Below are 12634 nucleotides of genomic sequence, written 5' to 3' on the forward strand. Positions count from 1 at the left end.
CACCCTGCAGCACGTGGCCTCTGTCCCCAGGCAGGAGCCTGGGGCAGCGAGGGGCTCAAAGGAGAGCCGGAAGGATGCCACGCAAGCAGAGTTACAATTACTAAAATACCAGTTTGCATTTATTCTCCCAATTACACAGTTCAGTTTACTGGTGCCAAGTCCGTGACCGAGGCAGACTCGAAGGCGGCGATACCGGCAGGGCTGGGCACACATCCCGGGAGCAGAGCACTCCTGGCAGCAGCTGAGCCCGGCTCTAATCACAGACAGGGCTAAAGCTGCCCAGGCAAGTCTGTCTAACACTGGTGTGTGCTGCCTGCACGGCAGGGGGAGCAGGCAGAGCACCTCGGGGGCCCAGCACACCCAACACACGAGCTGTGGGCACCTCCAGCTTCTGCAGCACCTGCCCGGAGCTGGGGAGGGAGGCTGAATACCATGGCAATCCCCAGGGGAAAGGCAAAACCAGGGAAATCAGTACAAAACAGGGCGACACGGGGAGCGACACAAACACCCTGCCCTCGGAGAGCAGCGGGTGCTGAAGGCACTGGCCCCTCGTGGCCCCGGAATCCCGCAGGGACACCCCGCGGGCTCGGGTGGCAGCTCCGGTGCAGAGGGTTCAGGGCAGGTACTGGCACCTCGAGGTCCCATTTGGCTGCCAGTGCTCCCTCCCCGGGCAGGGCAGGCAGTGCTGGCGCAGGGGCCGGGGGGCTGCTCAGAGCAGCGGGCAGGCTCTGCGCTTCTTGTTCTTGCGGACCTGCAGGCCGGCCCGGGTGGCCATCTCGAACACCTCCCGCACCCCTTCCTTCGTCTTGGCCGAGCACTCCAGGTACCCGAAGGCGTTGATCCTGTTGGCCATGTCCCTCCCCTCCTCTGGCTTCACCGGTTCCTAAGGAAGCAGGAAAAAGAGGGTTTGGAAACATTGCCAGGGCACAGCAGTGACTGCCCTCGGGGCACCCGGCCCTTTGCACCAGGACCCAGCACGGGCAGAGGCAGTGGGACCCGGGGCTGCCCCCACCTGCTTCATCTTGGCCAGCTCCCGCCGCGTGTGCTCGTCGTTCCGCAGGTCCTTCTTGTTCCCCACCAGGATGATGGGCACGTTGGGGCAGAAGTGCTTCACCTCCGGCGTCCACTTCTCAGGGATGTTCTCTGCAACCAGCACAGAGAAGCTCATGTGGGACCCCGTGAGCTGAGGGGCTGCTCTTCCCCAGCCTCCCCGCAGGGACCAGCCCCAGGGCTTTTTGCCACAGGAAGCAGGGAGAGCTCGCCCTCACAGCATCCTCCTCTCCCACCACCTCCACCCAGCCAGCAAGTTCCCAGCATTTCCCCAGAGTGCACACCACGCCAGGGGATGAAGGGGAAGCTGTGGCATCCCTGAGAGGCAGAACAGAGGTTTCCCAGACCATGGGGGGTTCAGCAGCAGCACCCAGTCCTGTGGGAGCCCCAGGTCCCCCCTCACTCCCTGGTCCCTACCGAGGCTGTCCGGGCTGTCGATGGAAAAGCACATGAGGATGACGTCTGTGTCCGGGTACGAGAGGGGCCTCAGCCTGTCATAGTCCTCCTGTCCCGCCGTGTCCCACAGGGCCAGCTCCACCTGGGAGGGGAGAGGGACAATGGCTCAGCAGCTCTGCAGGCCAGGAGTGACAGATTTATCTTCCTCAGGTATAGCTGTGATCTTCCTCAAACTGGGGTAGTGTCCTAGTTAGAACATCTGGGACCAGTTCATCACTGTATGGGTATAACCCAAAACTGGGTATTCTAGAGCCTCCCATGCCATTGCCCAGAAACTGTTATCAATGAACCATTTACACCCTCTGCCCAGAGCAGCCCTGACCCCTCAGGCTGTAAATTGGGTGTTAAGAGGCCTGTGAGATAGGAGGGTGCTCCTGTCCTCATACCCATTGTGGAACTCCCCACCCTGAGGGAAGTGCTGGGCATTCCTGCCTGAACTGGAGAATATATAATCTTGGAGTCTTGGGACTTTTTTAACCACTTGTGGGATCCAGAGGAAGACTGCAGACCACCACTCTCAACCAGACTGCAACCATCACTCTCGACCGGACTGCAATCACCACCCTTGACCAGACTGCACCAGCACTCTCACCAACAGGTTTTCCCCTCTCCTTTTACTTTGGACTCAGGGGGCCCAAAGAACACCACTCTGTTCATGCCCCAGGGTGCTGGGTTATACATTTGGGTTTTGTGGGTTAAAACCAACTGTTTGTCTGTATAATCGTACTTATTGTATTATTTTATTAAATTGTTATTCTGACTTATAATCTCTCTTTTGAGCTGAGTTCATTTCCCCTGCTGGTTTACCTTTAAACCAGCACAGGCAGGTTCGGGGTGACCCAGAAAGGCAGGAGCCAAGTGGCTCCGATCCACAGGGACCAGCCCTGGTGGCAGCACTGGGCGGTGGCACTGCCAGAGTGGGACTGTGGGAGCAAGGGGAATGATGAGCAAGGAATGATGATGGCTCTTACCTGCTTCCCATCTACCTCTATGTCAGCAATGTAGTTCTCGAACACGGTGGGCACGTAGACCTCGGGGAACTGGTCCTTGCTGAACACGATCAGCAGACACGTCTTCCCGCAGGCACCGTCTCCCACGATCACCAGCTTCTTCCTGATGGCTGCCATCGCTGTGGGGACAGGAGCAGGGGACTGGGGCACAGCACCACGGGCAGCCCATGCTCCCAGCCCCCCAGAGTCCTGTGCATGATGGCCAGGGAGGTACCAGACACAGACACCTGGGCACATCCCACTGGGAACAGCCAGTGATGGCCCCCACCAGCTCCTGCACACACCAGCTCATGGGCACTGCAAGAACTGGCCTGACTGGAACCACTTACACCCAGCACTGCTGCTGTGGCTGGGAGAACCATCCCAGTGATGTCCCAGCCATGGCAGTGCTGGTGGCAGCACACAGGGACCTTGAGTGAGGTGACAGACTGCTCTGCCTTACCCACCCCATGGGGAACCCACCCCCCCAGCCATCCAACCCTCCCTGGGCTTTGCCGTGCTGCCACCCAGGTAAATGGGGTTTCAGACAACCTCGGAGTGCCACGAACACGCTGGGTTTATTTTAGATTATGAATTCCTCAGGTCTCACCCAGGCGTGCTCACTGGCTCCCAAATAATCCGATCAGCAGCTGGAACGCGCCAGGCTGAGCTCCTGGAGGTCCAGGCAAGCAGGACCTGTGTGCCTGGCACCCAACACCGGGCTGGCCCCGTCCCAGCCTGTCTGACAAAGGAGCCTTTGCCACGGAACCAAGAGAGCCGACGCTGGCACCGGCGGCGGGAGAAGCTGCCAGGCATCCCTCGGCAAACACAGGCAAAACCCAGGCAAAGAGGGTGGCTTTCTGCCCCAAGGGAAAAGGATGCAGCCCTGCAAGGAAAGCTATGCCTTTGCATCCCTCAGTTTCAAAAGGGGATTACAGAGGAGCCTGGGAATCGTCCAGGACAATGCCACAAAACGCCTGGCACAGCATCTGAATGAGGCATGAGAAAATCATCCGTGGTGGGATCACATCCCTCCCAGCCTTGGGACCAAAATCTCTTTCCCATCCCCAGCGTCCCAGACGCCTCAGTTCCAAGAGCCTGACCCACTCCTTAAGTGCCTTTGGCACACCACCAGCTCCCTGTCCCAGAAGAGATCCCAGGAATGATGCAAGCTGACAGCTCAGGGTTTAATCCCTGAAAATTCACACTGCTCTGGGGGAAATTACAGATAGCAAGAAAACTGCTCCTGAAGGCAGGGACATGCCATATCCCCCCACCAGCCCTATCCCTCTCCACACCCCCTGCCTGGGCAGCAGGATGGGGAGGGTCTGGGATGCTGGGAGCCTTGGGAAGGTTCAGGGGAAATAACCCTGTGGGAAGGCCACACACACCGATGCTGTTGCATGGAACTGCAGGGGGATCACACTGGGATCATCCCAGGATCACGTTGGGATCGCCCTGGGAAGGTCAGGGCATCACAAGCCTGGCATTTAACCAGGGCACTGAGCTGAGCCTTAACGAAGGCCAGGCATCTGTCCCCACCCAGGTGACACACCCATGCCCTGAACCAACAGAAAAGGGAGGAAAAGGGGAAAAACCCGAGTCTGGCCACATTGTAATTAGCAGCAAGTGAAGGATCAAGAATCGAGCCTGAGCAGCTGGGCCACATTCCAAAGGCAGGCTGCAGAGCTCTTCTCTCCCATGGCATGCCTGGCAGGTCACCCCTGGCACACGAAGCCTGGGGACCACCCCAGTCTCACAAATCAAACTGCCCAATGGTTTGGGCAAAAGAGAGACAGTTTTCACCCAAATCCAGGCCAGGCCCTGCTGGTAGCCGTGGATCTTTGCAGGTTCCAAGCACTTTGGCTCACAAGCCGAGGCAGGAATGGTTTGTGGCTGCTGAGTGCTGTGAGCTGTTAATAGAAATAGAAGGCTGGCACTTGTAAGGTGAGAAGAGAGAGGATCAAGGGCTGCATCCGGCAGGATCCAGCACTCCTCAGCCAGGAGCCTGGGGGTCAGGCACACATCCCAGTGGAGCAGCATGTCCACAGAAAGGGTGAGCACATCTGTGCAACGCTGAAGCTGGAGAAAAAAATAAAAGGTGCCCCAAAGGGTCCTTTTTTGGGACCACGGGCACTTTTTAGGGAGGCAGGGGCTGAGCATGGAGGGGGAACAGCTCCTATCCCTATTCCTCATGCCCTCCTGCTCCTGCCTGTGACAGCTGGGCCAGGGACACCCACTGTCCCAGCAGGGACAGCCAGCCAGGAGCTCATCCTGAGGAGGCACAGAGTTTGTGTTACAGAGGCAGATACAAGGGCTGGAGGAGTCTGCTGGCTCCCACCCACTTGAGGAGGACAATATATCCCTGGGGACACAGAAATGCATCATCCTTAGAATCACACAATCATTAAGGTTGGAAAAGACCTCCAAGGTCATCAAATCTGACCCTTGTCGCAAATCATGCTTCTCATCCTCCTTCCAAGCAGCATGTCCAGAGCGGGAGAAAAGGAGAGCTCAGGGGCAAAAAAGTCTGTTTGCTCAGACACGAAGCTCCTTCGCCCGCAGCAAAACATGATTTGCTGCTTTGTGACTGCCTATCTCCAAGAGGGATGGAGGAGGAACAGCAGTTTGGGCTGTGCCATTATCTCACCCAGCACAGACGACACATCTGCAGCAGGAGGAGCAGCAGATGCCCAAGGAGACAAACACCCGCTCCCAGACAGGACCTGCCTGTGCCCAGTCTGCAGACGCTGGACAGAAACCAAAACCAACCAGAGTGGCACCACTCCTGCCCAAATGCTGCCCTGCCCACGCACTGCCCGGCCAGGGGGACGGCAGGGGCTCCAAACTGAGCAGAGCCACTGCACTCAGAGCTCCTTCCCACGGCCTCCCTCGGCCTCCCTGACCCGGGACGGCTCCGGCCCCGGCGGCTCCCGCGCCCGGCGTGATGCCGAGCGGTGACTCAGAGGGCAGAGGCACCGTCCCCACCCAAAATCTCAGCACAACTCATTCCATTACTCACGAGAGCCGTCCAGAAATAGCCCATTACTAACCCCGAGCTGGCGCGCAAAGCCGAGCAGGGCAAGGAGGCTCGGAGGGCTGCGAGCCCCCGGGGGCCGGCTGGGTGCCCCCATCCATGCCCTGGAGCTGGCAGCTGGCACGGCACCAGCACCAGAGGCCAGCAGCACTCTGCTCCAGGAGAGAGGAGCTCCTCTGCCAGGGGATGCTCTGCTGCTCGGCAGGATGAGGCCAGTCCCCGGGACGAGGAGTCTGATGCAAAGGCTTTTGTGCTGTTCCCAGATGATGGACAGGTAGGAGTAGTAAACATGAAGACAGCTTCATGAAGACAAACAGGGCAATCCCAAGCACAGATGCAGGAGAATGGATGGAGAGCAGCCCTGAGGAGAAGGACTGGGGCGTGCTGGTGGATGAGAAGCTCAACATGACCCAGAAATGTGCATTGACAGCCCTGAACCCCTCCTGTGCCCTGGGCTGACCCCACAGCGTGGGCAGCAGGGGAGGGGGGATTCTGCCCCTCTGCCCAGCTCGGGTGAGACCCCACCTGCAGAGCTGCCTCCAGCCCTTGGGAACAACATCTGGAGGATGTGGAGCTGCTGGAGACAGTCCAGAGGAGGACACAGAGATACCCCAAGGGCTGGAGCCCCTCTGCTCTGGAGCCAGGCTGGGGCAGCTGGGGGTGCTCACCTGGAGAAGAGAAGGCTCCAGGGAGACCTGAGAGCCCCTTCCAGGGCCTAAAGGGGCTCCAAGAGAGCAGAAGAGGGACTTGGGACAAAGGATGCAGGGACAGGACAAGGGGGAATGGCTTCCCACTGCCAGAGGGCAGGGTTAGATGGGATACTGGGAAAAAATTCCTCCCTGTGAGGGTGGGGAGGCCCTGGTACAGGTTGCCCAGAGAGGCTGTGGCTGCCCCATCCCTGGAAGTGTCCAAGGCCAGGTTGGACAGGGCTTGGAGCAACCTGGGATAGAGGAAGGTGTCCCTGCCCACAGCAGGGGGCAGGATGGGATGAGCTTTAAGGTCTGTTCCAACACAAACTGTTGTGTGATTCCATGAGAATTTGAGGACAGTTTTACTACAACTGCCATCAGCCCAAATGATCAAAAGCACACAGTCACCCTCAACGAGCCATGGAAATTCAGATTTTAAACTCTGCCAAGTGCCAACCACCCCAAGTTACAGCCAAGGCTGCCCAGCCACGCTGGCAACCCAACCCAGCCCAGCAGCACCCGCAGCCCTCGGGTGTGAGCAGCACCCTCAGGGCCCCACTGGAGATGCCTCCTGCTCATCCATGGAGACAACAAAAGGGAGCAGCAACCGTGGGCCGGCATCTCCCAGTGCCAAACCCCGCAGGGCCCCTGTGCCCATCCCTGCACCCGCTGCTCTGGGCAGGCTGGGGCCACGCTGGGGTGGCTGTGGGTTTAGTCTGTGCCATTGCTGCCAGCACCAGCCTAATCCTGAGCAGGCAAAGAGCTGCAACATGACCCCAAATTGCTCTGTTCTACTTTCCAAGCAGCTATTCTAAAGCCATCACCATAAAATCAGCCAGGCTCCAGGGCAGCCCTTGTGTTATTGGCCTCTCCCAGCTTCGTGCCTCAAAATGTGAAGTTCCTGCTGAGCAGGAAATGGGGAATTCCTCTGGCAGCAGGATGTGTCCATCACCCAGTGTCTGCTAAAGGATCTCAGGAATCGCAGGGAAAGATGTTAATGCTTTGAAGGACCCCAACCAGGGACAGAAATCTTTCAACAAACCTCCTGAGCCTGGCTTGAGTTCCCAGAGGTAACAGAAGGGTTTTGTTCTAATGCAGGAATTCCCAAGCACTGCTGATGGCCCCACCCCGGCCAGACCTGTCCCACCGGGAATCACAGCCCTGGCTGGAGGCAAATCCCGAGGCCTGGGCAGGGCTGGGGGCAACAGAGCTGTGCTGGGAGCAGCCCCTTCACAGTCCCCCTGCAAGGGACACTCCCTTTGCAGGGACACCCCCAGTGCTGCCAACATGGCAGGGCTGGCTCCCCACAGCCCCCAGACCTGGCAAATCCCCCTCTCCAAACAAACCCTCCTCACCCAGGAGAGTGGAGCCAGGAGGAGGGCAAAGCCTTTGGGCAGTGCCCATGCACCCACCAGCATTGCCCCCAGATCACTTTTTGGCCAGAGATGGGAGAACAGACCTGGGGCTCATGTTCCTGCCTTGCAGAGCTGCCACCAAGCATCTCCTCACTCTTTTGCCCCAGCAACTCTGGCTGCTCCCCTTGGATGGGAGGTTCAGGGAACACCCAGCCCGTGGCACAAAGCCCCATCACCCCAGTGCCACACCACAATACAACTGCAGAAGGAAAACCACCTCCTTGGCCAGCCCAAGATATTTCTGGTGTTGCTGTGCCCTCAGCTCTGCTAAACTTTTCATCAGTTTAACAAATAAAAGCATCCAAGTGCTGGGCTGGAGTGATTTGACTCTTGTTTAGGGCCGAGCTGGGTGAATGCAGCACAGACCAGGCTCAAGGCTGGGTTATGAGACGAGGCTCACAACTGGATTTCAAAACCACACACCTTCGGTTCAGGCTGTGCAGCAGTGAACAGACAGGACCCTCAGCAGCTCCCAGCACCCAGGAAAGGTTTCCTCCCCAGCACAGCCAAGGACAGGCTGTCTCCACCTCTCAACATGTCCCTGTGTGTGTGCACAGAGCTGCTGCGAGTGCCAGGGGAGGGCACCTGGGGACAGGACCCTGAGAGGTGCCAGCAGGCAAACAAGAGTCACTCTGGCCAGCTCCAGGCCTCCATGGACACTGCCACAGCCCTGGGGATGGGGCACTGGTGGGGAACCCCCTCCAGAATCCCCCTGGGAGCAGCTCCTGCTCCACCAACAGCTCACAGCTCTGACCAGCACAGTGACAGCCACAGCTGTCTCCAAGATAAAGTCATGGGAAGGGGACTGGAGGTGTTTGGGGACAGGATGACAGCAGCACACTGGCACACATGCTCTGCAGGGTTGTTTCACAACAGAAACGGCTTTAGCAGGCTGGACTCACTGGTGCAACGAGAAAGTAAGTAAACTTCCAAATTAAAACCCAACAGGAATAGCCACTGAGGGGAATTTCATTTGCTGAGACACCTAAACCATGGCCAAGGTAGCACAGGGCAAGTGTCCTGGCAGTGTCACAGGTACCAGAGGGACTCTTAACACAGAATCATAGAATCATTAAGGTTAAAAAGTAGAAAAAAGTCCCCAAAAGGGCTGGAAGCAAAGAGCAATGCCAAAGGGAAACACAACGGGCAGGGCAGAGCTCAGGCTCCCGGGCAGATCACAGCTCGAGGTGACCCAAGTGGTGCTGATTTTGGCACAGCAGCATCTGCAATTTCACACCCACCCAGCCCCCAGTTTGTGCAGCACAGACCAGCCCCCAGGCAGCCAAGAGCCATCACTGACACCCAGAGCACACCCACACCCACCAGCACCCGCTGCTCCGAGCCTCCCATCCCGCCTGCCATCCCGCCTGCCTCCGCTGCCAGAACTGCCCGGCGCCGAGGAAAATGTCTGTATTTACCACTGGGAGAGCTGCCTGAAACCTTCCTCAGACCTCTGGACTTCCCATATCCAAACGACGAGCGATCATCAAAACAGGAGCTCAACTCAGTGCTCGAGTTTAGACCTTACCCATTTTTTTGGGGGGAGCTATTCTGTGGGCATGACCAGGCAGGCTGGGCTTTACCACACGCTCCAGTGGCCAAGGGCGACTGTCCGGACCCAGATTTGGAACAGAGCGCCCAGGCTGGCTCGTTCTCATGGCTAAACCCCACAAAAAACCATCCACAAGCAAAACAGAGGAAGGGACTTGGAACAGAAGAATTCGAAAGCCTAAACAAAGCTCGAACCGCAAAGCGCTTGAGCTTTGTGGGGAGAAGCTGCCTGCCCCTTACCTCCTTTTCCAAAGGACATCATGCCATGTTCTTATTTTACCTCCCGCGGAAGCGACAGCCTTCCCAGCCTCCCAGCAGCACAAGTGTCTCGTGGAAAGCTCCAAATAACACGCCACAATCTCAGAGGGTGCCTGTGCAACGCCTGACTGCCCCAGCGCCGATCAATATTTGCTAATACATTCCTTACTTTTCATGTCAATACGCCTCTCCAGTGCAAACGGCAAGTTGGGAGGTGAGCCCGGTTAAACGCTCCCGACAACCTGTTGGAAGACAGTGACTTGGCTTATTTTCCGCTTAAATGTTTCCCTGGAGAAGCCGTAGCTGTCAGGAACACGGATTCAGGTTAAAGCCCGTTAAAACCTCGCTCGGGCTCTACCTGGGAGCTGAGGAGGAGGAGCTGGACATAAACTGGAACTGTTTGGACACCAAAAGCACTTGGCGAAATAGAAACAAAATGCAACTGGTCTCCGTGACACGCAGCCAGCCAAACCGCTACCTCCCGGCTCCGGTTTCCTGACCGGAACACTTTCCCAGGGATGTGAGCCCGGGCGGGGGCTCAGCCGGGCCCCTGCTCCCAGCCCACCCCACGCAGATGCAGCCCGGGGGATCACTCTGCCGTTCTCACGGGGGTGTTGAGAGGCTGAGGCTGGATTTAGGGGGGGTTGGCGGCCGCTGGGAGACTTGGCTGCCAGACTTTCAGCGCTGGAAAGGGCCGCGCAGTCATGCTTTTGGAATGCTCCCCTGCTCCTAAGACATTACACAATTATTTCCCCTCCCCGCAAGCCCCCCTAATATAAATGTTTAAGAATGAGCTCAGCAGCGAGCAAAGGGAACTTTTTTCCTTTTTCTGAAGAAAACACGGAGCGGCAGCTCCATGAGCAAGGCCGTGCATGGGGACACTGCTGGAGTGGGGGCTGTGGGGAGGGATGTGGGATGTGGCAGCAGCCCCGGAGCTCTCACCCTGGGTCAGTCACTGCCTGGGGGACCAACCGCAAGTTGGGACCCACAGCCCAAGGCCACCCTCGAGGGACAACACGCAGAGCCCAAGTACAGCTGACCCACCCCTGCCCACAACCAGGGCCCCCCGCCCCATCCCGGGCACACCCACCCCGCCCTGTCCCGCTGCACCCCACCCAGCCCGGCTGGGGCACCCACCCTGTGCCCCACTCCCCCAGCAGTGCCCGGACGGCACCCAGCATTGACCCCACCAGTAACTCCTCACCTCAGTTCCCCCAGACCGCAGTAACCCCAGACCCCACACCTTACCAGTACCAGCAACCTCACATCTCAATTCCCCCAAAACCCCACCAGCAACCCCAAACCTCAGCTGCCCCAGACTCCGCCAGTAACTCAGACCACATCACTACCAGTAATTCCAGACCTCACTTCCCCTAGACCGCAGCTCTGCCCCCACTTCTTACCAGTACCCCCCACCCCACCAGCATCCCCACTCCTCAGTTGCCCCCCCGCGCCCCCCTCAGTGCCCTCGCCGCTCCGCTCCCCCGGACCCCGCACCTCTCTCCGCCGCTGCCCCGTCCCGCTCCCGGTGTCGGTCCCAGCTCCCGCTCCCGTCCCGGCTCCTCCGAGCAGCGCCGGGCACCGCCCCGTCCGGGGCCACCCGCGAGGGCGGAGCGGGAGCGCTGGGCTGTGCCGAGCCGGGCTGGGCTGTGCCGAGCCGGGCTGGGCTGTGCCGAGCCGGGCTGGGCTGTGCCGAGCCCCTTCCCAGCGCTGCCCCCCGCCCGCCTCCGGGACACCCGGGACCCGCCGCTGTTTCCCCGCGGAGCCCCCGGGGGGGTTTCTCCCTGTTCAGGTGGGGAGGGCACGACCCCAACTGCCTGGAGGAGCAGAGCTGCTGCCCTCAATCCCCCCCTGTGCCAGGCAGCACCAACAGCAAAGACCACTCGTGCTTTGCCCCTCAGCCAGGGGTCCCCCACCATCGGAGCCCAAGCCCCAAACTATCTGCCATTGGAGCATCGCTCAAGGGGATGCCTTTCTCCCCATGAGCATTGTCTTCTTTCTCCCCTAACCAGGGGTCTCCTGCTATTGGAGCACCCCTCGAGGGGATGCCTTACCCCCATATTATTTTCTTTGCCCCCCTAAGCTGGAGTCCCCCATCGCTGGAGACCAATCCTCAAACCACCTGCCAGCAGAGCACTGCTCAAGGGGACCCCTTCCCCCCGGGAGTGTTACTTGCTTTGCCCCCTAACCAGGGGTCCCCCACCATGGGAGCAGCATCACTTGAAGAGACACCTTCCTCCCTCTAAGCCTTATTTATGGCAGCCCCCCAGAGGCAGTGCCAGCCAGTTTGCTCTGCCAGGGAAGGCTGATTCCAGCAGGCACCAGCAGCCAAACCCCATCACACCCCTCCCACACCCCTCCCCAGGTGCTGCCCAGGAACCCCCTCCCTCCTCGAGGGACATCCCCCTTCCCACCGTGACAGACACAGAGGTGGCTGAGGGTCGAGCCCTGTCCTCAGGGTCTCTGTCCCCTGCACTGGGGCACTGGCAGAGGGGGCTGTGACATGTCAGGCCCTGCACTGAGGTGACCCAAGTGCTGCTGGCTGGGGCTCTGGCTCCCCATGCCCACCACAGGTTGTCAGGAAGGAGCTGCTCCCCCCCCCAACATCCAAGCTGCAGGGCAGAGTCTCTGTCCCTGAGCCAGGGAGAGGCAGCCCCAGGGGCCTGGCCCAGACCCAGGCTCATAAACTGCTGCTATTTTAAGGACTTGAAGACAATTTTTCTTAATTTATCAAGCCCCAGGCCAGGAGCTGGTTCCAAAGGAAATGTTTCCTTAGTAAAAAAGGGAACCACAGAGGAAGCTTTAAATGCAGCCTCTGCCTCCTTGCCTTATCCAGCAGCTCTCAGGCAGTGACCTGGAAAAGCAGAGCCAGTTCTCAGCCACCAGCACGAAAAGCATCGTGCCAGGGGAACAGGGCTGTGCAAACAAGAGTGGAGGGAGCATCAGGAGCACCAGGGGTACTGGATGGCTGTCAGAGGGATGTGAAACAGCAGGGATACTTCTAGCAGGCAGCCCACCCCTGAGGCAGAGGTAGCTGCTGCTGGAGTGCCTGAACTCCCAGAGAGGGACAGTCACATTCCTGGGAGCCTCGACCTGCCAGGTTGTGCCTCCATCCACAGCCCACCCTGCTCCCTCCCCCACAGACAGGAAAACCATCAGCCTTTCCATCCCTCCATTCCCTGTGTAACG

At 59.0% G+C, this 12634-nt stretch overlaps 1 protein-coding gene across 3 annotated transcripts; it reads right to left on the reverse strand.

Moving 5' to 3' along the window:
- Nucleotides 1-91: 91 nt before the first annotated feature.
- Nucleotides 92-11113, reverse strand: RHOC (ras homolog family member C). 3 transcript variants are annotated; one of them, XM_064636082.1, is made up of 6 exons: nt 10943-11065; nt 9615-9687; nt 2478-2635; nt 1468-1588; nt 1013-1143; nt 92-883 (listed from the first exon to the last, which is right to left on the reverse strand). In XM_064636082.1, the coding sequence occupies exons 2-6, from the start codon at nt 9619-9621 to the stop codon at nt 710-712; spliced, it is 591 nt and encodes a 196-aa protein (XP_064492152.1). In that variant the 5' UTR covers nt 9622-9687; nt 10943-11065; the 3' UTR covers nt 92-709. The 3 variants fall into 3 exon arrangements, with proteins under 3 accessions (XP_064492152.1, XP_064492150.1, XP_064492153.1); XM_064636080.1 differs by having other exon boundaries at nt 9428-9687; XM_064636083.1 differs by lacking the exon at nt 9615-9687 and having other exon boundaries at nt 10943-11113.
- Between the last annotated feature and the right edge of the window lie 1521 nt (nt 11114-12634).

This window comes from Pseudopipra pipra, chromosome 25 (genome assembly GCF_036250125.1).
Source record: "Pseudopipra pipra isolate bDixPip1 chromosome 25, bDixPip1.hap1, whole genome shotgun sequence".
NCBI lineage: Eukaryota > Metazoa > Chordata > Aves > Passeriformes > Pipridae > Pseudopipra > Pseudopipra pipra.